The sequence below is a fragment of the Semicossyphus pulcher genome, unplaced genomic scaffold, assembly GCF_022749685.1.
Source record: "Semicossyphus pulcher isolate SPU_LCO1_2020_fin unplaced genomic scaffold, fSemPul1.0.p SCAF_6, whole genome shotgun sequence".
Taxonomy (NCBI): Eukaryota; Metazoa; Chordata; class Actinopteri; order Labriformes; family Labridae; genus Semicossyphus; species Semicossyphus pulcher.
The window spans coordinates 32,671,181-32,696,796 of NW_027211737.1; the positions used below are offsets into that span (position 1 = coordinate 32,671,181).

The 25,616-nt window shown below is 39.7% G+C and overlaps 2 protein-coding genes across 2 annotated transcripts; one reads left to right on the plus strand and one right to left on the minus strand.

The window, feature by feature from the left end:
- Positions 1 to 596: 596 nt before the first annotated feature.
- Positions 597 to 4,835, minus strand: LOC138610101 (protein SET). Its single transcript, XM_069682793.1, has 8 exons — positions 4,608 to 4,835; positions 3,220 to 3,277; positions 2,861 to 3,003; positions 2,529 to 2,632; positions 2,332 to 2,445; positions 1,927 to 2,097; positions 1,579 to 1,710; positions 597 to 1,499 (listed from the first exon to the last, which is right to left on the minus strand). Exons 1-8 carry the CDS (start codon positions 4,678 to 4,680, stop codon positions 1,476 to 1,478), a joined length of 819 nt encoding a protein of 272 aa, XP_069538894.1. The 5' UTR covers positions 4,681 to 4,835; the 3' UTR covers positions 597 to 1,475.
- A 1,990-nt stretch (positions 4,836 to 6,825) lies between these two features.
- LOC138610095 (serine/threonine-protein kinase N2-like) lies at positions 6,826 to 25,111 on the plus strand. The gene is made up of 20 exons (XM_069682788.1): positions 6,826 to 7,176; positions 7,469 to 7,625; positions 9,473 to 9,624; positions 10,392 to 10,599; positions 12,116 to 12,238; positions 13,923 to 14,032; positions 15,140 to 15,283; positions 15,494 to 15,569; positions 15,661 to 15,853; positions 16,007 to 16,142; positions 16,411 to 16,463; positions 16,546 to 16,603; positions 16,685 to 16,776; positions 18,389 to 18,565; positions 18,693 to 18,755; positions 18,839 to 18,915; positions 19,179 to 19,321; positions 19,812 to 19,919; positions 20,277 to 20,357; positions 20,516 to 25,111. Exons 2-20 carry the CDS (start codon positions 7,475 to 7,477, stop codon positions 20,717 to 20,719), a joined length of 2,349 nt encoding a protein of 782 aa, XP_069538889.1. The 5' UTR covers positions 6,826 to 7,176; positions 7,469 to 7,474; the 3' UTR covers positions 20,720 to 25,111.
- Positions 25,112 to 25,616: the final 505 nt, after the last annotated feature.

Consider the following 25,616-nt stretch of genomic DNA (forward strand, 5'->3'; position numbering starts at 1 on the left):
ACACTTTGATAGTCATGATTTAGTATTTTAAATCTGTTATGCAGCAAGCAATAGCCTAAATGTAAAGTCAAACATCTCCTGAAAGATACATTTGATATTAATTTCTAAATTGATTCCTTCTGCAATAACTTGGTGAGGGGTTGAAATTACAAAGTTAGAAGTAAGTGGCATATTAAAATTCTTAAGTCTCAAACATGGCTGTAAAAAAGAATCTTTCATGCTATACTGGCAGACAACTTTGAGCTGTATTTAATTTGTTACATATAGCATTGTTGCCCATTTTTAACATTCCTCACCAGTCACCATTTGTGTTTCAGATAACTGATATCCGTTTCTCACTTCAGGTTGGGCCTTCCAGCCCAGCGACTGGCCAGACACAATCACAAAGACCAAATTTGAAGAGTCGGAGCAAACATTCTTGGCATTGATCACCCATCGTCTACTGAGTGAAGATTTTGCTTCAAGCCTTCTTATGACTCCAAAATCCTTCGTGAGCTGATGGACTTTTGACTGTACAATTAATCCAGTTGCCTTTGCTGCTGCCATAATCTATTTTTGAGAAAAAAAATTCTATGCACCCACCAAACTCCCACACGTGTAAACACAGTAAGTTTTATTATTGTAACAAAGCAAGTTGTACACCTCCAAATTTAAAAGTTTCTTCCCCCCCAGCGGAAAAGGAAAGTGGGATTAAATGTAAATTCTGAGATAACAGGTCTTTTTATTATTTTACCCATGAAGCAGTGGGGGCCAAAATTTACAAGCTTGTTTTTTTTCCATTTTGTTCTTTATTAAAAATGTCATTTCAAATCTCATGGATATCTGTAAAACAATACAATGAAAAAAAAAAGTCCCATAGAAATGGTGTCAAAATAACCACTCTCCCCAATAACCAACATACTCCTGCCCCTCCCCAGCTTACCCCACCCCCCTCCCCCTAAACATTACAAGTCAAAAGGAATGAGCTGGTACTTGTTAACCACATTGGGGAAAAATAAAACAGTTTTTTCAAGGGATCAACACCCCAACTGAAAGAAAACAAAATTATATGGGTGAAAAAAAAATATTGAGAGGTAAACTAGCGCTGGGTCACTACACCATGGCTTTAGTCAATTTACCACACAACCTTTAACAGGAGGAATTCTGTGTGAATGGTCATCAAATTCTACTCAGGATGCCGTGCTGATTCTATTTTTATACATTTTTTATTATTATTTTTGAGATGACTCTGGGGATGGTACTCACAATTCAGAGCAAAGTGCCATTGGCCTAAGATGTGTCAAAGGAGAACATAACATGGCACCAACAGGTGAAGAGGCCTCAGAATGGAAAATGAAGCTCACACGGATTTAATAAAAAAAAAGTAAAAAAAAAGTAAAAAAAAAAAAAAAAATTAAAACCTTTGCTCCCGAACGTGAGTGGAAAAACCAAACAGGGAATAGAAGGTTGAGGGTCTGGGTAGATGATGTTATTTATTAGTCGTCTTCTCCTTCGTCATCCTGAATGAAAAATCAGACAGTCAGTGATTGTTGAAACAAAACTAGCGTGAAAAACAGCTGATGGATTTTATCACTATACCTCTCCATCTTCTCCATCGTCCTCTTCATCGTCCTCTCCATCTTCATCCCCCTCCTCGTCGATGTCCTCCAGACCCTCCTCGTCCTCTTCGTCGTCCTCACCTTCACCCTCTTCGTCATCCATATCAGGAACCTGTGGAGAAGGATCGCTTTTAGAACTTTTGTTTTGCTTTTGGTTCTACAAGATGTAATAGAAAGTTTCCTGCACTGGGAGACAGATCAATTTTATCAGCAAGACATAGAATAAATAACTGAGGTTAAATATTTAAAAGGATAGCTAAAGGTTTCTGCTGATTGTGGGGGAAAAAAAGGCACAAGCAGAAAGATCTTTAGCATGTGGTAAACATACCAGGTAGTACTGCAGAGGGTTTGGCCAGATATCGTCCTTGATGACCTCCCCGAGCTCATCAGCACCGGCATCAGCGTGATCGGTGAACCAAGTGAAGAAGCTCTCTGGCTCTTCGTGTTGCCTCTTCCTTCCTGCTTTGTTCTGTGTCTGGCTGGAGCGCTTGGTCAGGTCCTACCACCACACAGAAATAAATGTCTTGACTGAACAAAAATTCAAATATGCAAGCTTTGAAGTTGGGTCAGATAACGCGGTTTCAAGCTGTTTTTTGGGGCTAAAAACTCAAAGCTCGTTTAGGCAAACATTTGGAAAAAAACATGATCAACTGGTTGTGACTGATAAAAGATGCCTTAAGTCTTAATTTTTTAAGTTTAATATCCTGACAAACTAACTCGAAGATGCACATACCTTTCCTGATTTCCATTTGATTTCCGTCGACTTTGAAGATGGGTCTCCGCTCTCGTTCAAATGGAACTCTTTGGAAAGTACTTTGTTTTCGAAGTACGGATTTTCGTCAAAATACTAGAAGACAAAATGAACCCAGGTAAGAAAACAAGAAACATTCACCTCATTGGTCTTTTTGTGCGCAACACTGAAATACTTACAAAATCTATTCTGTAGCCTGACTTGATGTCTTCAAACTCTGTCACCTCCACTCGGCTCAGGTAATGAAGTGCTTCTTCATCTTCCTCTCCCAGTAGGGCAGATACTGTGCAGGAAACAGATCACAAAGACCAGACTTTGATTTATTTAGCACATATTCAAAAAATAAAGAAATGTTATACATTTTAAGAGAAGGAGACAACCCAGAAAACCCTCAAGGGGCTGGACAGGTGGGGTTCCCTACAAAACTATCAGTACATACATTCTCTTAACATTATAAAATTGTACTATTGTACAGACTATTGCAATGAAAATCTTTAGCTGAATTGCTCACCCTGTGGATGGTTGACAAACGTGGTGACCCAGAAGTTGGGGATTTTGGCGATCAGTTCTGACCTCTTCTGAAAGAATGGCTGACGGAGTTTGTTGTATTTCTGTTCTACTTTGAGGATCTCCTCACTGGCTTGCTCGTTCAACCTGAAGGGGGGGGGAAGCCATCACAAACCAAATTTTAAAACACTTTTGAACTGCTGATTGAAAAGGCGGACAAAATATTCTGATTTCAGCACTCAGTTCCTTTCCTTTTAGACACATACATTAATCACATCGTTGCATCTTCACCAGGACAGAGATAAGCCATGACAAGAAAAAGGTGCAACATCTTTAATTCAAAATAAATGTTTTTATAATTACCTGTCAATTTCATTTTGAACTTCGTCAATGTGTTCGATAGCTTCTTGCTGCTCTTTCTCTGCAAAAGAAAAAGACATACGTTTTAATAAATATGAAGAACTAATTACACACAAGATTAGTCAACAATCAACAGCCAGTGCTGGGACCAGGAATTCATGGACAGGGATATTATTATTATCATGACAATTATCAATTAAAAAAGGAAGCATTTGAAACTATTTAAGACCAATAAAAACTAAGCAAATGAAGAAAACAAACTTTTTAGACCACCACCGGCAAGGAATTCACTTGTTACAGCAGCTCAAGAGTCAACGTAAAGGAGAATAGTTAAACAATTATTGTTAAAACAAAAATGGGGTCTATAATTTTTATGTGATTTAAATAAAATATTACAGAGAATAAAAAATACGCGAGTTACTTAGAGCCGCAACTAACTGTGATTCCTCAAACTACTAAACAAGGGATGTTTTTATTTTCAGCGCTTCAATCAGATAATCCATCGTTAGTTTATAACAGATATCGTTATTTGTCAGGTTATCTGGCAGATAACAGCCGGGCGTACCCGGAGGTTAAGGTAAAATGAGCGGCCAATAGCTGCAGCTCTCGCGGCTCAGACACTCGCCGTTTCCTGCCGGCTGCTGCCGACAGGCCGCGTGGTTTAAATGTGGGACATCTGACTGAACACACAGAGCCGCGTTAACGTGAGACACCGAGCCAGGACAGATGCCAGAATTGACCCCATAACTATCAAACCGTTGATCATACGGCCGAGTCATTTATCCAGAAGCCTAATTATAATAATTATGTAGTTAAAATAATCGCGTGGCAGATTGAATTAAATGCATTTTGACCAGTAACTAAACACAACGTCGTCAGCTAGCGTTAGGTAACATTACAACAACAACAGTAGCAGGCTAACGGCTAATGCTCAAATTAAATGGACAACTTTAACAGTGTTTGAACACCAAAACTGCAGTATGAACACAGATTGGCATATTTGCTGAAATTTAACAACAGCACACGGAACAATGCTTCCTCAGTGTCGCACACGACCTCTCACTCAAAAGTCAACGACATAGCTGGCCACGCTGATAATGCTAAATCAGCTAGCTAACATGGCCTCTCAGCACCGGTCTGCACTGAACAACAGCGGGCTGGAGTAGCGGCATGCTAATAAACGCGTTAGCTTGCAAGCTAGCTGCTGTTATCGAAATGTGAGTACACGCAGCAACCACTGTGGTCAAACTCAAGAAAGGCCCAGAGGCGTTGAGCAAAATCAAAGCAATACGTAAAATAAAAATTAACAATATTGCACCCCTTGGCAATGCAAATTATGTTAGAGAAGAAAGTGAAAATGGCGGTGAACAGGAGGCCGCCATTCCCCTTACCGGAGGTTTCGTCCGCTCCGTCATGGTTCGAATTCAGCTCCTTTTTACTCACTTTTGCCGCCGAGGCCGACATGTTTTCGCAAGCTGGGGTAACTTACAGACGTCTGAGAAAATAGCTGGTAGCTTTGAATCTGGTTTCTCCCTGAGCAGGAGAACGTTAATTCGGCGTAAAGTTCAGCGTGCAGAAGCCAACAACGTGCTGCTTTCCACACAATGTAGCTGCCGATGAGCGAGGAAGTCACAGCAAGTAGTGATGTGTTGATTCTGAACGAGTCGGCTCTAAGAGCCGGCTCCTTTAAGTGAACAAGGGAAACAGGCTCTTGTCTGAGAGCACAAATATACAGTATTTCTTCTCTTCTTCTTTTCAAAATGAATACAGTTGTGATCCTATTTTATTATTTGTTAAATAAAATCCAGAAGCATTAGTTATATTATAACATTAACATTTTTAACAGAAAAAAGATTATTGGTTTCATATAGAACTTATATGTGTGCAGAATTGTATAATTATTTATTGACCATATTATTAAGCAGTGCGTTATTATTTTACCCTTCATTCAAAGGCTCCTCGTATGATTGGGGTGGAGAAGTTAAGAAGTTGTTCTTCTGACTTCTGTGTGTTCCCAAGCTTTAAGTTGTAATGTGGAAACAACATGGAGGTTACAGAAATAATTTATTGTGTTTCATTGCTCAAAACTAATCTAGGTGTATTTGACGGTTACAATCTATTTATGCAATACATGATTTCATAAACAACATACTGGCACCAACATAGAATTTTGTAATTTTTTTGTGTAATATCACGTTAAATTTGTCAACTTGGAAAGTTGGGTACCTCAATTTTCTCCGACTTTCACACTTGTTTTTCCCACTCTGTTTAAGGTGATACATCTTGCAACAATTTTCATGCAAATAATAAAGTAATCAACCAATATAAATGTGTAATACAGTTTGATAAATTTGTTTAACGATTTTATACCAAACATACAGTAAAATTGATGTAGTGTAGAGCTTTGTATAATTCCAATTAATAATTCAAATGATGAAGAGGCAATCAGGAACCGAATGAGTCGGCTCTCATTGATGAGCTGAGCCAAAGGTTCCGGCTCACTGAAAAGGGCCTAAATTCCCATCACTAACAGCAAGCGCTGCTCACGCGCTCCTTTCATTACGAACGCGCCTCGGCGAATGGAGAAGAGGCGAGCTCCGCCTCTCAAAATAGGCCTCACAACTCGGCTCCTATTTGCTTATTTTCTTCTCTCTTTTCTTAAAAAAATACATCCAACATGAAATAAACCTCAATGTATTGCATTATTTTTTCTCATAAGCGATTTAAAAATTAATATCGGCCAAAAAAATTAATGTATTCAGGCCAGGCCAAACCTTCAGTTGGACCGACTCGCACTTGCGCACTTTAAAAAGATGCAGAATATCAGCCGAGGCAGGAACCTCTTTCTGTGGTCAGTGCTAATTAGCCTGTTAGTTACAGTTCGCCCTAACCGAGCTTGTTGCTTGTTTTACACACAAAACGCTTTAATTCAAAGTACATTTTAGCGTAGGTTAAGACCAGTAACTTGATTACTCATTCAGTGTGCTTATTTAAAAGCCATATTTAAATAATTGCCTTCATTTTCCCATTTAGCGAGGTAAACATTTAAGCTAGTTGACGTGTAATTGCCTAATTACGGTAAGGGAAGAGGTTCAAGTGTGTCCTTTCATGTGTTCATTTAACTCATATCATAATGGCTATTAAACACTTAAGCCCGCCAATTTCCCCATCATTTAACAGGGCATCAGGCAGCTGAAAAGAAGACAAAAACAACCACAGAGCTGTCATGTATGTATGCAGAGAATACATGTGCATATAGAGATCGCAAACATGAACAGTGGGTATTTACAATGCTGTCAGTAAACCTGACTGTACGTTCAGGATCATGTTTACAGCAGCTGCTCCCACCCCCTCGGTGAATGTTTACTATCAGTGTGATTATTAATGTCTCTCACACCCCCTTCTTGTCAGGGCAGGTAAAACAAATCTTAATGCATCAGGCTGGTCTCTGCCTTGTCCCGAAGAGAGCAGCAGCAGCAGCTCTGTGTTTGTCTTTTGGTTGGTGACACACAGGAACATGTGGTCATGCAGCGGCCAATACCGAGCCCAGAGCAGGCAATCAGCCCTGTAGGACGAGCAGCAGCAGCAGCAGCAGTGCTGGCAGCGGAGAGGAACTCTGCAGAGAGAAAACCTCCTAAAAGAGATAGAAACAGAGAGAGAGAGGGGGATTTGGTTACAGAGCGGAGGATGAGGATGCAGTGGGAAGAGGATGTTGCAGAGGAGTCTGCAAGGAGGCAAAAACAAACAGGACAGGCTGTGTGATCCAGGACTCAAGATGTAGGAGCTGCATCAGAAGAGCCCTCATTCTGAGAGTGTTTGTGAACGCACCATAATATCAAGGGACTTGTGTTTCAAGGATAGTGAAGGTGGAGAGGCGCAACCCGAGAAGTCCCCCCTCTACCTCCACAGAGCATGACAAAATAATCCTTATTCAGCAAGGAGCGAGAGCATCACCCTGAGGTTAGTGAAGTGCAAAGTCATCGTGTTTCCAGCTGATATGAACACGTTGTCCTCACTTATCCTGTCTCTTCTTTAGCTCTGTGTTGTTTCTGTCCAGTATGTAAATGAGTTGTGTGTGTGCAGCACTGTTGCTGGTGATTTCCTTTTCTTCTGCCACTTGTTATGATAGATCCTGGCTGTTTGGTGTTCGTGTTGTTTATGAACGTGCCCCTGTCCCAGCTGAACTGCCAGGGTGTAAAAAGCATGGTGATGAAGATGTGCTTGTTGTCTCTTGATGTGATGTTGTTATCAGGATCAGATGTTGTCCACGGCTCAGCAGATGCTGCAGGATAGCCGCTCCAAGATCGAGCTGATCCGAATGCAGATTATCAAAGTCACCCAGGCTGGCAGCAGTGCCGGCGCCGGCGATGATTGTGGCGGCAACCATGACAGCTCTACTACACATGGAGGTCAGAGTCCTGGGCCATGACCCCGTTAGAGGAGGTCACAGAATGGTGCACTGGATGTCAAGCAGAGCAGATTTTCAGAATTATGTTGGAGGCATGCCCTTTTCCATGTCCAATTTAGGGATTTTATCAGCCTCTAAGCTTCTTCTAGTATGTTAATTGGCTAATTAATTAATTGGCAATAAATCAAAAGTCTGTCACCAGAGGCAACATCAACACGTCCGTGACAAAATTTATTGCTTGTTTGTTACAGTCATATTTTCATAATTTAGGGTAATAGGATCACGTCATTAAACCCCAAAATCTAGCAGAAACAAGAAGTGGGAACACATAAGATAACAACATATTGGAACAATGAAACGGTGATGCATTTCTGGCTCAAAAAACAGACGTTAAATCATTAAGGCATAAAAAATGGGCCAAACTGGAAATTGAGTTGTAAAAACTAAAAGCTTCAGCAACTGGTGAGAAATCACTGAGTCATTGGTACTGATTCAAAATCTATCACTCCCTGCAGATACCGTTTCTCACTTTGTGTGTTGTGTTGCAGGAAAAACGAGTTTGTTTCTCTTTAAAAAAGTGTTTTGGGGAAAATAACTGAGACTTAAGTTTTAAGTTGGTGAAATTGCAAGATTAACACATTTAAAACCCCAAACTTTGCAAACATCTCCGATCTCAATGTTATTTATTTTCTGATCCACGTAGTATGGTTGTAAACTCTCATGCCTTGATGAATTATTTAGCTCAGCTAAAGGCAGTAATGTATGCCAGAGTTTCATTTTCATTGAGGGTAAGCCCAGGATGGCGAGCTCTTAAAGGCTGCAAAGAAACGTTTAAGTGTCGCCAAAACAATCTAGATGATGTTTCAAAAGCATTTCCTGAGAAAAAAGTGTCTGTTTCCAAAATATCAATGTTGGTATCAAAAGCACGCATCGGCTGAACTGTGCTTCCTGCCAACTGTCATTTTTGTAACTGTAATTTGTATAAACGGGAAAGTGAAACCATTCTGACAGCATTAACAGAGACACACAGGGAATGTGACATTTAATACTTTAGTGGAGCTGTGCTCCCTTTGAAAAAATGATTCCTGGTTAGACAATGAAAGAAAATGACACACGAGCCGAGTAACTCTGCACCGTGCTTCCTCGGATCGTATTTCCTCTCCCTGACCCCTTACCTCTTTTCCTCTCATTGATTCCTTATATTGTTGTAATCTGCCAGGAAGTTAAGGCCTCTTTACTACTGCAGCCATCTTCATTTAATGTGTATTAGCTAAATGTATTGATTAAACTCTGTTTAATTTTGGTTTGCATCAATGAACTTTGACTAAACAGGGATTCATTTTTAATTGTGCGACAGAGCTCTGCTTCATTTGAGCTCTGGATACACTTCATGAATATTTGGTGCAGATTCCCTTCTGTAAACTGTTGCTGCAAGCTGAAAAAGAACAATACGATAGAAATGGATCAAAATGTAAAAACTAGACCTTCATAAGTCAATATTACCAAATCTCTAAGCAGCACAATAAAAAAGTAGGATTATTAATAAGTACTGATAATCATCTCCCTGCTTTTCTCTCCGGTGCTCGTCTCCTTACATTCACTTATCGACATGTGAAGTTTTTTTATCTCGCCGTTAAGACCTCTCATACATTTCAAATAAGTGTCAGCTTAGTGCCAGAAATATTAATAATCTAATGTTAAGACCTTCGCCTGGAGCTCAGCAACATTTCAGAGAAAAACGGCTCCAGCTTTTAAATATTGATGACAGGAGTAGAAAAGGTTTTATTGAGGATCTATGAGGATGTATCGCTCGACTTTACACTGAATAACTCTTTATCCTCCTCTCAGGGATCTCTCCGGTGGCTGTCAGTCCTGTAGACGCCCGTTTGGCAGAGCTGCAGCACTACATGCAGAGAGAGACGGATGCGTTGGTGCTGGCCAAAGATGTAGTGAAGCAGCTGGAGGGAATCTCGTCTCTGGACCAGACGGCACTGGCTGAGGTGGGACTCTCTCGATCAACTTTATTGGAAAGTAGCTCGAGTTCAGCGGAGACAGCATGCTGATTTAAATGTGTACAATATAAATCTAATCTGTTATTGTTAGGCTGAAAAAGAACTCTTTAAGAGCCCTTGAATTATTAAAACTCTCCAATTACACCAGACAGGTAGGCAGCAGCCTGACGTACACAAACCGGACGTATGCAACTGCAGACAAATTTGGGATACATAAAGAATACTTTCCTTTTTTAAAATGTCTAAAAACAACAAGCCTTTGTTATGTATTTTGTTGAGTTGTGTAGTTACATCATTCCAAAAGTTTCCGACATCGTTCAGACCAAAAGAAATCTGTAATTTGATTCAAGGTAAAGAAAGAAACGCAAGATGTGTTTCTGTCACGCTTCAGAGCTGCCGCATTCGCTTGTATTATCAGTGACGTATGAGGTCAGGGGATATAACAGAGTGTGATTAAACTGCGTTATTTTTTCTGTAATTAATTAACCCAAATTAATGTGGTATTTTGACAGCTGTAGTTAAGACATAAAATACGCAGAAAAGTAACGTTTCATGTTTTCTATCCTTTTTATTGTTGGTCAGATTAGATTAAAAAAACACAAAATAAACGCAACAATTGTCATTCCTGGTTAAAGTCTAAAACTCTGGAAAACACGTTGATGTTCAAAGGAGAGAGACACGACTAATATTCAAACACCAACCAGCACAATGTTTAAACAGTCCAAATGTAAACACAGTGTTTGTCTTCCCGTCAGGCTCAGTCCCGGGTGCAGGAGTCCTGCCAGAAGCTGGATCTTCTGCGACTGTCTCTGGAGAAATGCCTGAAAGAGCAGAACCAGGAGCCTCTGCAGCCGAGTGCAGAAGGTGTCGACCCTTCAGAGGGACCCCCACCCCCCCAAAGCTCTAGATGTCACCTGTCCACCTCCCCGTCCATCTTCTCTATCAGACCTGCCTCCTTGACTGGTATATTTATTTCATTGTTTTCATTTGAGATGCACCAAGTAGTTTACAAGGTAGACTTCTCAACACAAGATAAGTACACAAATAATACTACTGATAATACATCAGACAAACCAATACATAAGCCCCCTACAATCACAGAAAACACACCTGGACATATATATATATATATATATATATAAGATAAATGCATCTGACGGACAAAATAACACTACGACCAGGTGCTGAGTACATCCACACACTGCAAATGAAGAGAATTACAATCAAAGAACAAGAACATTCGAGAGAAAGGAGGAATGGAGTCATGACAACGTGGAATCCCTCTGAGCGAGTCAGACAGATAATTGCAAAATATAGTTAATATTATATTAATAATAAAACCAATCAATGGAAATAACAACGAGCCTGGGAAGCAAAATGTAAATAAATTCATTAATTTCAGGCCTTTTTATTAGACTTCAACCTCAATCATTTACATGCTTGTTGTGTCACGTATCCGTTGCTTGAGATCATTGGCTGACGTGTCTCCTCCTCTCATTGCACGAAAGTGAAGCTATTTGACGTGTATTTAGATTTTATAGTTTGACTCATGTCCCATCTGTTAACATGGAGGAGGCGGGCTTTATGAGCTATACTGCAGCCAGTCAGCAGGGGGCGATAGAGAGGGGTTGGCTTCACTCTCTGGGAGCTGTCATGTCGTCCATCTTTTCATACAGGCTATGCTTGAGACGTGTGAGTAAAAAGGAATCTGCTTGCTGTGAAGAGAGCGTCTGTAAGTGGGCCACACTAATGCATCAAGCTTAACTGGTCTTAATGAAGTCAAGCATTCCCCTCACACGCAGCCTGATTTTGTGGATTCTGCATCGTACAACTTAAGAACCTTGAAACTTTTTTAAAAAGAGGACTTTTTTTAACAAGATTTCCTTTAAAGAAAACAAGCTTAAAGTTAAAGGTTGCAGCCTTTCTAAGGAGTATCATGTGCACCCAAGTCGGAACTTCGTTCACGCTACGCCGCCCTCTGGCAGTGGATAATCAGAACATGTAATCTGTTGGTTTTGGACGCTTCAGTTGTAAGCCAGTCTCTCCCTGCAAGAGGCCAAGAAAGGGCCAAATATAAAAAAATCCTTTTGATGATGTAACAGAGACAAATCCTGGAGTGGCTCTGCTGGCAGCGAATAATGAGAGCGAGTCTCAGAGCGGTGAAACACTCGGGGTGATTTTCTGCTCCTCGGCTGTGAGTGCTGCAGTGAAATGAAGAACATGAGGATGTGAGAGCTGTGTGCAGCTCCAGACAGCGCTGATTAAAGGCTCCGGTCTGAAAGATTTATTCAAGCTGAAAAATGAAAGGTTTTATTTTGAAACGGTGCCCTCATTCTGGTCAACTCTTTTTTCTAACTGAGAATCATTACTAGGAATTTGAAACCCACATGGTCACACAGTCTAAGTGTTCAGTAAAACCGGTGCTCAGAATCACCACAGATATTCAAGACAAATTTTATTTACTATTATTACTTTTCAGGCAAACTTGAAGTCAGGCTTCTTGGATGTGAGGATTTATCAAAACCTCCGACAATCCCAGAGCAGGAAAACCATCCCACCGAGGACGTTTCACCCGCTGCTCACAGGACAGATGGATCATCGGGTGAGTCGACATTATGCATGTTCAGTAGACTGTGTGGTGATATGAGTGAGTAAGTAGGAAAGGTTTTGACCTCATGAAAAGAAGTTTATCTTAACTGAAGGTCGATGTACCAGCTGTTTTCAGAGCTGTCAATCACAAGCAAACAATGCAAAGACTGAAAAGCGAATTCACACCAGGACTCATTTTTCTGCACATCTGCACCGTACTGTTTTTGCGGTGTTGCGATGTTTGGGTTGACAGATGTGTGATTTCATATGTCTTGTAAGCTACTGAATGCCTAATCTATCTATCTATCTATCTATCTATCTATCTATCTATCTTTCTATCTTTCTATCTATCAATCTATCTATCTATCTATCTATCTATCTATTTATCTATCTATCTATCTATCTATCTATCTATCTATCTATCAATCTATCTATCTATCTATCTATCTATCTATCTATCTATCTATCTATCAATCTATCTATCTATTTATCTATCTATCTATCTATCTATCTATTTATCTATCTATCTATCTATCTATCTTTCTTTCTTTCTATCTATCAATCTATCTATCTATCTATCTATCTTTCTATCTTTCTATCTATCAATCTATCAATCTATCAATCTATCAATCTATCTATCTATCTATCTATCTATCTATCTATCTTTCTATCTTTCTATCTATCAATCTATCAATCTATCTATCTATCTATCTATCTATCTATCAATCTATCTATCTATTTATCTATCTATCTATCTATCTATTTATCTATCTATCTATCTATCTATCTTTCTTTCTTTCTATCTATCAATCTATCAATCTATCTATCTATCTATCTATCTTTCTATCTTTCTATCTATCAATCTATCAATCTATCTATCTATCTATCTATCTATCTATCTATCTTTCTATCTTTCTATCTATCAATCTATCTATCTATCTATCTATCTATCAATCTATCTATCTATCTATCTATCTATCTATCTATCTATCTATCTTTCTATCTATCTTTCTATCTATCAATCATCTGATGGTTTTCATTGAAGAATGCAGATTGCTGGGTTACATGGAGTTGTTTTTTTATTTGTGTTCGGAGATATTGAAAGCATTTTTTTAATTGAAATGTTTTGAGCCAGGTGTGAGCATGTGTGGATGAGGGTAGAGCTGAGGAGGCGTTAGCAAAGTTAGCAAAGTTGTCAGCTAACACTAGCAACAGTTGGGTTTCCAAGGTTCATCAATTAGGATGCTAATTTGGCTAGCTTAAAACGCGCTTTAAACAAAATGTACTTACTGAAAAATTGAACAGCTGACTTCTCAGAGTGTCTTTGGTTTGTCATTTTTTTAGGTAGCAATGACAGGTAGCCCCGCCCTAACCCCTCCCCTCTTTCTGGTCTGTGTGACTCTCAATGGGAGCATCAGTGACTAAATGAACATCATTGAAACCAGAGACTGAGACCATACACTCACTAGGAACATGTTTGCTGAGGGAATAAATCAGGAGAGGAGGAGGAGCATGTTCTCATAGACTTCTATACAATCAGACTTTTTTCCCGGCTGGACATTAGAGAATGCAGATTAAAGACACTTCCGCACTGACTTCACTTTTCAGACGTGGAGGCTACCTCCGCTTCTTAAATACCGTCAGTTCATGAGCTTTGAACTTTTTGTGTCCGTAACGTGTCACTTCCTGTCTCTCAGCTGAGGTCAGCGTCGTGCTCAGACTGGACACCAGAGTGGTCGGTCGGACATGTTGGGCCACCGTCAGCAGGTTGAGCTGGGATCAGACGTTCTGCATCCAGCTGGAGCGGGTGAGTCCAGTCACTGACATGAAGACAGTTTTATGCTGAGCATTTAAATGAAACATGTAGAAACCTGGTCATTTACCTGCCTGTAAACATGCTTCACACAAGATTCAGGGCTTTGATAAATGTCAGATATTTTAACGTACTGCTCTGACGTCGCTCCTTTCAGTGGACAACAAGAGAAGCTGTAATAAAGCGTGTTGAAACTTTTCAACTCTGCAGCTGTTCTCCCGTTTTGGTTTTATTATTGTTGTAGTTCTGCCTGTGACCAGCAGGTGTCTCCCTAATACCTGCAGATATTCACTCATCACAGAAGCTCAGTCATTAATTACACAGAGAACAAATTACAGTACATTTAGTGCCGTGTAACAAGTGTAACAAGAGTCACAGAGGTGCTTGACTGTTTGTTTAAAGAACATGCTAGCATGAGACTTTAGTCAGTTAAGACTTTGTTCTTAACCCATCATTTTTTAATTAACATCTCTGCACACGTCACACAGTCTTTGTTCTTTACCCTGGGAACTCTTGCGCACTCCTTACTCATTATTTCGCACATTCCTACACGGTTTGTTTGAAACAGCGTACAGCTCTTTTTATTTTAAAAACAGATTTTCTTTTTTACAAATATTTTCATATTTTTGTTTTAAAAATAAATGATTCTTAACCTTTTCTGCACTTATTTTTCTCCTTGTTCTTTCTCTTACTGTTATTAAAATAAAATGGCTAAAACTGTAAAATCAGAGAAAGATCCAATCAGCTGATCCGGTCTCAGATCCAGCTTTGTTATTGTTACTCTGATTGGAGCAAAACGTTTAATTTTTGTTTTGTTTCTTTGTTTGTTTTTTGTTTGTTTGTTTGTTTGTTTGTTTGTTTGTTTGTTTGTTTGTCATGTTAGATTTAAATATAAATGGGAATATTATTGTCAAATTTAATAATGAAATCAAACAAGAAACAATCAACCGAGAATCAAAGATTCAAGGCCCAAATTCATCGTCCACTTCCTGAATTTAATGACAAACTAAAGTCACATTTCTGGAGTTAAATGTTGTTCATATTCACTGTTTGTGTTTGTTGATTGTGTGTTTGTTCTGCTCGCTGTCAAACTGCTGACAGTCTCGAGAGCTGGAGGTCGGAGTCCTCTTGCGGGACCGGAAGGCGATGTGTGCCGTCAAGTTCCTGCGACTGGAGGAGCTGATGGAAAACCCAAACCTCAACCAGGAGCTCCGACTGGAGCCGCAGGGAATCCTCCACGCTGAGGTACTGAGGGAGCAGCACAGAGACATCCCTCACTCCTCCTTAAATTGTTTTCTGAATGACCTCTTTATTTTGGGCTTTATGTTCCCACAAAGTGAATCCCTGTAATATCTGATGCATTTAATGTCAAATTCTAATAAATGAATCAAAGTGTCTGAAGTATGAAATGTAACACGAGTGAATGTCCAGAATAAAATCCTCTTGTTCTTACAGCTTCGATTCATCGACACTGTTGTTGAGCGGCAGCCGAAACTGAGACGTCAGCGATGCATCTTCACAAAAGAGAGAGGTGCAGACGAGCAGCTGACAGATCAACAGAGATTATTTCTGTTTGTTTTTTTTTCTTCACCTGTTGTTGTTTGATTTGTCTCCGTTCTCAGGGAAAAACTTCCTCCGAGCAGCTCAGATGAACATGAATTTTGCCACGTGGGGTCATCTGATGATGAACATCCTCCCTCGCTACAGCTCCTTCAGCACATTCAGCTCGTCTCTCTCTCCGACCCCCGACACGATCTCCAGCAACACCTCACGTCCCTCTGAGCAGGAGCCTCAAACCACCACTGCACTGCCAAGGTCTGAAATCATGTAACCTTTGACCTTATAATGTGTTTTCATTTCCAACTACTATCCTCATCCTTTATGACAGTGCTTTACTCAGACATTAGACCTTCTGACCAACACTTGAATATCACATCCTTTACTGTTTGCCTTCTTATACATGTTCAGTGAAGCTCCAGTAATCAGAATCAGCCTCACTGAGGACCAGCCGTCGTCTCCCACCAGCCTCGACCAGGGAGACACCTCCACTCTCATCACCACAGACCACAAAACCTCATCTGTGCCTGCATCACAAGAAAAACAGGTCATTTTCAGTTTTGGGACATTTTCTATGTACCTTCATGTTACTACTAAAAAAGTAGCAAACACGTGGATTTGGTCTCCCACATTATGAGCGGTATGACAGCATGAAGGGTCCAGTTTAAATGATCTTTAGAGCTAAAGTGCGTAGTGTCAGTTAAACTCTTCTTTTGCTAATTAAACTGAGTAGAAACGTCTGTTGGGATGTGATCTGTAGCTGTGAATCATGGTTGTAACTTGTAAAACGTTCCAACCTTTCTCTGTGTTTGCAGTCTTCCATAAACGGTACAGAAGGAAGTGAAGATCAGCCTGTATCTGCTCTGAAGTAAACACACATTCACTGCTAACAAACTGTACCTGAGTTAAGAAAGAAACCTTTATTTACTATACGTCTTCTTTTTCACAAGGATGCAGGTGGAAGATTACAGATACATTTCAGTTCTGGGCAGAGGACACTTTGGGAAGGTAAATAAGAGTTTCGACATATTCCATCACGCCTGATCAGACGTCGTCTTCAGCTGGTTTGTTGTGGATGTTTCTGCTCAGGTTCTGCTGGCAGAGTTTAAGAAGACAGGAAAACTGTACGCCATCAAAGCCTTGAAGAAGAAAGACATTGTGACTCGTGATGAAGTGGACAGGTGTGTGAGAAGACTTACAGACAAGTATACCATTACCATTCTGGGATGGCAGTAGACCAGCATATAAAAACCATTGGCAGTAAGACCAAATCTGCATGTTGAATAGAAACAAACGTTTTCCTGCAAAGTGCTTCAAACAGCTACAATCCACCCTGATAAAGAGTTTGTGTTAATGCATTTAACGTCATTAAAGCCAATTTAACAGAGTATTGATTTCTCGATTAACACATAAGTAAGGTCATTAGAGCAAATTAAGAACATCTCAATGCCTGCTGCAACTAAAACAAGAATAAACGAGCTGCAGTTCTCTTAATTAGTTTCTTAGGCAGTAATTTTATGTTATTTTTGTATAGGGACCAGTACCGGCATGTAGCATGTAAACACAAGCCATGATTTGCATTTAAAAGACATAAAAGTCACCAACAAATACAGAAGAGAGTGCAAATCGTAACAATAAATATGACACAAGAACATAAAACTCAGAGCTGAGCAAGAAAAAACAGACAAGAAACAAACTGTAATAACATTAAACTCCACAACACACGACTATATGACTGAGCCGGTGTTCATGTTAGCAGCTGTTTTAGATTTAGTCTGTCAAAATGTTTATTTTAGTCACATTTCGTCATTTTTACCCTTCATAGTTTTAGTCAATAAACAGTCGTCACATTTCAATCAGAACGTTTTCTCTCTTTAAATCAATTAGCCTCATACAGGTATCAGAAACAGGTATCAAGGTGACAGGTTGAACCAAGTTGTCACTCTCTGAACACTTTTACTTGTGTAACATCCAGATTCCTTACCCTGGATAATCCAGCCTCGACTCTCCCACCGATTTTTCCATCTAATTTGTAGCCGCGGGCCGTCTCTGCGTCTCCCGTTACTACGGTGCTTAGCGTTAAATAAATAAAGTGGGTCCATCTGATCTTTGTTTCCGACCTGTTTGCATGGATGCCGTCATGTTGTCAAGCTGCCGCTTTGGGACATCCTCACCTGTATGGCCGGTCAGATTCAGGGGGATCTGCACATGCCCTCAACCAGTTCCAGGGATGCATTGCTTGTATTTTGACAGACAGGTAGGGCACACAGTGGGGGGAAATATCAAGGATTTTAAAAGTCCAACAGCCACCACTTAGAATTTATTCCCGTCTCATTAACGAAACCAAAACATGCGTGTTGTCAGAGTTTTTATAATCAACGATCTATTTTAGCTCGTCAACATCTCGTCTTCTCCATGTAAAAAGGTCATTAACGAACATTTATCGCCATCATTTGAATGAAATGAACACTGGACTGAACGCTCTTAAAAATGTTCCCAGTCAGAATCAAGTCTGAGCTCTGCAGGTAATATTCCACAAGGTGTTCCCCTGACTGACTGACAGTTTGTCTGAACTTGGATTGAGGTAACAACATTTTACAGTTGCTATCAGACGCTGCACATGTTAGAGTAAACCCAATCCACAATAAAGTGCAGAGGACAAGTCACTCAATCTGAGCTGAACCTTTTAAAAGAATCAGTTAAATCAGCGACATTCAGTTCTGAAGGTTGTAGTTTGTTAAGCATGATTAAACAGGAAGCTTAAAGAAACTCAAAGTGCTTTTTATTCTGCAGCCTTATGAGTGAGAAGAGGATCTTTGAGATGATCAACGCGTCCAGACATCCGTTCCTGGTGAACCTCCACGGCTGCTTCCAGACCGGCGACCACGTCTGCTTTGTCATGGAGTATTTACCGGGCGGCGACCTCATGATCCACATCCACAACGACGTCTTCTCCGAGGCCCAGACCAGGTACCTGTTTCCTCCTGATTTTTAGAGACTCCTTGCTATCAGAAAAATGTTATGTGCATGGTTAATAATGTCATTATATCATAATTAGAATCCTTCATCTTAAATGTGTTATCGCTGTTGTGTGCAGGTTTTATTCAGCTTGTGTCGTGTTGGGTTTAGAGTTCCTACATCTGAATAAAATCATCTATCGGTAAGTTGTACCGGCCAAAGTGATGTCAGTGTACAGGTGCTGTTACCTCAGGTATAATTAGATGCACTGTGTGTTTGTCACAGAGATCTGAAGCTGGACAACCTGTTGATGGATGCAGACGGATTCGTGAAAATTACAGACTTTGGACTTTGTAAAGAAGGTGAAATGTAGATATTGTAAAGCGTTCTTTTGTTCTGACTTTCAAATTCTTCCCATGGAATTTTTTTATATATAAAACAATGAAAAAAACAAGTGAATTTAAGTGCAATGCAACGTTTGTGTCTTTTCTTTTGATACTTCTGTTAAAGTAAAAAAAAGGTGAACTCAGTCACAAAGAGGGTTAAAGAACTCACTTATGATTCCTGATTTAACTCGTACTCAGAAGTCCATCTGTAATGACTCTTGTGCTAACGTTTGCATCAGGGATGGGTCATGGAGATCGGACCTCGACTTTCTGTGGGACTCCTGAGTTTTTGGCTCCGGAGGTCCTGACAGACGACAACTACACCCGAGCAGTGGACTGGTGGGGGATGGGTGTCCTCATCTACGAGATGCTCGTGGGAGAGGTTGTTTTTTACTACTTTGTGTGGAGTTAATGTTGAAACCACTCGTCTGGGTCCACATATGTTTTAAAATGTGTGTATTTCACTAGTGAGGACCACACTGTCAACAGAATGTGATTTAATGATCTAATGATAAATGATGATTGATGATAATGATGCTTGCTCATACTTCTTGCGGTCAGCGTTTGGAGAAGCTTAACTAGGGATCTGCCGTAGCACCGGGGAGCAACAGGCCCCCCCAGGGCCCGACGGACAGGAGGACAGACAGAAACCAAGAGAGAGCAGGGGAGGGAGGGAGGGAGGGAGGGGTGCAGAATGTGAGAGCGAAGGAGGAGGAGAGGGGTAGGTTTATATTTATGGGAATGACAGAAGGGGCGTGGTTGAGGTGTGGTCCTGCTCCTGAAACCTTGCTATGTAGTATCAATTCTGTCCATATAAAACACTTATATTGTAGTGTTACATCTGTCTTTCTCTCTCTCTGACCTGCTCGTAGTCTCCATTCCCTGGTGAGGATGAGGAGGAGGTGTTTGACAGCATCGTCAACGACGATGTGCAGTATCCAGTGTCTCTTCCTCCCGATGTCGTCTCCATCGTCCAGAAGGTAAAAGCCTCTTAACCTGCTGCTCTCCCAGTCTCACATTATTCCAACACCTGCTTTTTTTAGTGCAGTAACTTTACATATTTATGCCCAATTTAATAAGCAATTTCTTTTTAATTCAGTACGACAGGATTTGGCTTATTTCAGACCCTAAGAATCTGACTAAATGTCTCGTGAATAAGCCCAAACTTATCAGCAGATTCTGGTCAAAAGGTTGTGAAAAAAAGAGGTTTCGTATCAAATCATCATACCAGTCATTGAGTGTCGAGGAATGCTTTGTAAGCTAAGAATGATAAACATACCAGGTGGAAGAGAAATAATAATTTCTCTGTTGATTGGTTGATTGATTGACTGATACAGCTATTGAAGAAGAATCCTCTGAAAAGACTTGGAGCTGGAGAGAGGGACGCTAACGAGGTCAAAGGCGATAAATATTATGAGGTAAATAAAATACCTTTCAGTCCTGCTAACTCCAGCATCTTCACATCTTGTATTTTTACACGTATGTTCATTAATGTGCTCTGTCTCAAACAAATAAATAAATAAATATTGACTCCATGTGCAAGGACTTCTTATTTATTCACTCTCTTGTTTCTCAGACCATCGACTGGGACGCCCTCCTGGCAAAGAAATTAAAACCTCCGTTCCTGCCGTCAATCAAAGAGTCGATGGACGTCAGCAACTTTGACAGCGACTTCACTCGACTGCAGCCGATCCTGTCGCCTCCGTCCAAACCTTTCATCCTCTCTGACGAGCAGCAGGAAGCCTTCGCTGACTTTGACTTCTGCGCCCTGCACGGATGAAAGACGAGCTGAAAAGACCAGGGTGGGAAATCACACACAGACTAATACTTTTGATTTGTAGCTGGGACGTTTGTCCACCTCAGAGGTAACCAACCATCATCATTTAGGCTTGACTTTTAAGGAAACTACCGAAAGCCTGGAAAGTTATGAATGTAGATTTTTTGGAGATGTTTGATAAAAATAGTCCCCAGATGCTGTCAGTTGCAGACTATTGTCCTTGTGGACTTCTTCCCTACATGCATGGTTTGTGTTCATGTTTCAGAAGGCAGAACAACAACTTTTATGTCACTAATTCTTCTTGAACTTTGGACAAGTCCCAAAGGAAAGTTTGCAGATATGTAGACTCATGGAAAGGGTGCGATACTGCATTGAAAAGTTAGCATCACGGCCCTTTAAAACGACCCTTAACTCTCACACACTTGGTACTAATCCCGTTCAAAGCCTGGGAGTGTTTTCAGCTAATCATCTGCTAGCATTAGCCTCATATTCACCAGATGTAAGAGTGTTATTGATCTTTTTTATGTTCATCTTGACATAACATGTTTAACTATTTCTTAAAAAAGAAAAGAAATGATTTGTATGTTACTGAGGTCAAAAGCAAGTTGCTCACTAAAAAGTGACTTTTGGAAGCTTGACATCTGACCTCCTAAATCAATAATCATCCAGCTATTTATAAACAACACTTGAAGATCCTAAACAGTAGTCACCCTCTGGAGCAGGACAAATCTCACTTCGTTACCTCTTTGAATAAAGTCTCTCACCCTGGTCTTGATAGTTCTACCAACACTTTGGATATTTTCCTGCAGCTCGGTCCTGACGCTTCATAAATCCCATGGCTGATTTTGCTGACTGTTCTCACCAATCTTCCAATCGTTGATCAGACGACGAGGCAGCGTCTTCTGTTTTGTTTTTAACACAGCAAAGGAAGTGATTGTAGCTCTTTAAGTTCTCTGTGGAGGATCCAGATTTGGCCTAACTTCTTCCAGCAGTAACACACCTGCTCCTGCTATTACAGTTTTATTATGAGCTTTAGTGAGACGAAATGTTGTACAGACAAATTTAACTAACGTGACACAGGATGCTTAAAGAGTTTATTACATTATCTTCCTTCATTCTGCATCTTTTCTTCTCTTAAAGGTTTAGTTTCAATACTTAAACTCTGGAAAGTTGATTTATACATAAATTAGGAGTGGATTGGGATAGATTTAACGGTAATAGTGAAAAGTAAATATCTTCATCACAACTCTTTAACAAACAAGTTGTTGAGGTGTTATCAGATATTTTGAATCATCCGTTAGTGATGTCGGCCTCAGAAATTCAGGATTCATCGGGCTGTAACACTACCTACCAAAACCTATAATTTCAGCTTAGTTAGCCAACTGTTAGAGCTAGCTTGACCAGCTAGGTAGCTGCCCAGCTCAGGTTGTCCCTTAAGCTACTGATGTCAATATGCTAATGTTAACAGCTACTAGTTTCCTCCTAATCAACTGTAATACAACATTGTAGAAACATGTGACAAAGCATTGCCTAAAGTATAAAAAACATTTCTCAATGTGTTGGGAAGCTAATGATTCCAGTTTGCTAATTAAGCCAAAGCTAAAATCAAACTCCATGATGTATAAGCAGTGAAATGATTAAATAACAGTGATTTGAAGTTCACATTCTAAATAAAAATATACTTAATTTGCAAACTTTTACAATTTTAGCTTAGCTAGCCAACTGTTAGTAATAGCTAAAGTAGCTAGATGGCTGCCCAGCTAAGTTCGTCCCATAAGCTGCTGTCACTGTGCTAATGCTAACAGCTGCTAGTTTCTGTAATCAATTTAGTATCACAGCAATTTAAAGTTCACAAATTAAATAAAGATATACTTAATTGGCCACACGATAATTTTCACCACCCAAAAACTTTTAGAATTTAAGCTTAATTAGCCAACTGTTAGAGCTAGCTTAACCAGCTGGATAGCTGCTTAACAAAGGTTGTCCCTTAAGCTGCTGATGTTATGATGCTAATGCTAATAGCTACTAGTTTTGTCTTATTCAGCTCAATTATTTCAGCTATGATAAGTCCAGCAGAAATAAAAGATTTTCTTCATGACTACATGTCAGAAACATCGGACAATTCAAGCTTACTTAACCAACTTTTAGAAATAGCTAAACTAGCTTAATAGCTTCAGCTGCTGATATCAATATGCTAATGCTAACAGCTACTCTTTTTATCTCAGCTATAATAAATGTAGCAGAAATAAAATTGTGTTCCTTCACAACTACATTTGACAAAACGTCACATAAAGCATAAAAACATTTGTCATTGTTTTAAGAAGCTAATCAGACATCCAAATTTACTCGATACTGTTAAAGTTTGTTTTATACCTTCATAATAAACTTACAATACATTTCTTCCTAATTGGCGAGGTGCCACTAATAACCAGTGGTATCCCCTTCAGGCATCCTGTGTGTTGGAGACAGATTTAGCTTGCTTCGTGGCCTTTGCTTATTATATTTATTAACCGTATTTATCCCTCCGAGGTACAGTATGTGCTGCCGTTTCTATGCATCACTGTGACAGGCTTCGCTCACTGCCTTGACCAAAACACAAGAAAGCTAACCCAATTTCTGGTTACAAGCCTTTTTTAAAAAGATCCAAGATTGAAGTGTTTTCTGTATTTGTCACATTATTCCCTCGTAGCTAAAGAAAGACATGTACATTCACATATCAGTGTCCTCCAGACCAACTGTTTTCTGTTACAGCCGTAGACGTGCATGGCACCGTGGTGAACTTGTGCACTAGAATATTCTGTAATTGCTAGCGTTATAAAAGAAGCCATAGAGAATCTAATATAGCCATAGTATATAAGAAAATATCTGTATTTTCAAGTTAGCAAATCATATTCTGTGATACGGAGTTCTAATGATGTCAGTGCAATAAAAAATGAAGAAAGAAGAGGAACGGCAGGGACGAAGCTTTAAGATGAATGTCCTGCACCCATAAATCCAAATATTTCCTTCTGGAGGTCGAGAACGTCATCACTAAGGGCGCTGGATCACTACATCAAAACTTACAGCATACTTCAAAGAGTAACTTAACACTAAATCCCCTTTAAAAAGTTAGTTTATAACATGCATTGTTACATGTAGCATTGGCATTTAATGTTAAGAAATCTTGATTAACAAATTTTGGGGTCGTTTTGAAGCCTCAGGTACAAGAGGCCACGCCCCTAATGCTGCATCACTTTAAGCCTTAATATAATGTAAACAGGTGAGCTGTATAAAGATTCTCCCCGTACAGTTGTCATGAAGAGAGAAATGAGCTATAGAGACCCAAACTGTTTTTTGTACCAGGCTGTAAACATGTTTATTTCTGCTGTAAAGTATAACATGGGGCTCTATGGGGACTGACTCACTGCTGGAGACAGCCTCAAGTGGACACCAGAGGAACTGCAGTTTGTTGCACTTGAGATTTGGCATCATTTTTCGACACCTGTGGTTGCTGCTGGTTTTGTTCCACATGAATGAGTTTTACAAAAAAAAATTTAAACTGCCCCTCATTTATTTTTTACATAAGCCCTGAAGGCTTTCATTACGTAAAACTTTGTAAGAGCCTTAAAATTATTTAAACATGGGTGGATGCCATCCCAATGTAATCTTTGAGTCCTGTTCCTATGATTTGACACGTCTGTGGTTCAGATCAAAAAGGACAAGGAGCAACTTCGATAATAACGAGCAAAATAGCAAAATTCTGCTTGAGATGTTTAATTTTTCCAGCTGCCCTGCAGGAATGCTCACTTAGTTCTTTTTGTCCCCTATTTACTTCCTTACATGCAAAGGGAGTAATAATGTATCAGGGGCTCCTGTTTGAAAGCTTGTAAGGGATCAGTGTTAAGTTGCTCTTTAAACAAATCAGACCATTACCTTGAACTGTACGATCCTGAAACGTCAGTGCGTCTGTTCAGCGCCTGTGCAAGCTGATACCTACCCTTTACCTGCGTCAGATCTGATTGTCAGCTGAAGTAGAAAAATGTAGCAGGACAAACGACCGGAGATGATTTAGCGACTGTAGCACTTTAAGTTTACGCTGCTGAATATTACATACATGTTACTAATGTGTCAGTTCTGTATTTATGTATGTATGTGGAGCATCCTGACTAGGAATGTCATTGTGTACAGATGTACTCTATAACAACATATCATCAGTGTTTTAATGTACTCTTGTTGTCAATAAATACAAACAGAACAAATACAGTAAAAAATGTTCCTGGTGTGAAAATTATCTCACATTTAAATTAATTCTAACAACAAAGAATTCTTACTTACATTCATATACAAACTGTTACATTAAAACAAAGGCACAGGACATCAGCTGGAACAGTCATAAAGGCAGTTAGTGTTAATAACGAGGGGTCATCGCTCTCATCAGGTAACAGAAGAGAAAGAGACGACCGCACCTGAGAGAAAAACATGGAGCGGTTCACTTCTTTCATTAACTCAACTACCTGAAATTACTGAAATACCTGAATCCAGTGGAATAAAAAACATTTTCTACTTGGAAAAAGGGAATTAAGTGAACACAAATGTAAATGCAAAAATATAAAATGCCAAAATGTAATTAAATATTTAAAAATTATCTGACATTTTTTTTTAATCTCATTTCCAGATTTGTCCCTAGAATCATTCAGGCGTTTGTTATGTCTTTAGTAATAACTCATAAATTTCAGGTTTCTCTTTGAACCTGAACTACTGCATAACAATAATGTCAACTACATGCTGAAGCTAGGATGCTGTCATGCTCACAAACGTAAAGCTTACATGCTAACGTTAAGTGGATATTAAGTTTAGCCTGTTCTCCATTAAGTTTAGTGTGATATCATGCTAACATGTTGCTCGGAAAATGTAAGTGTTG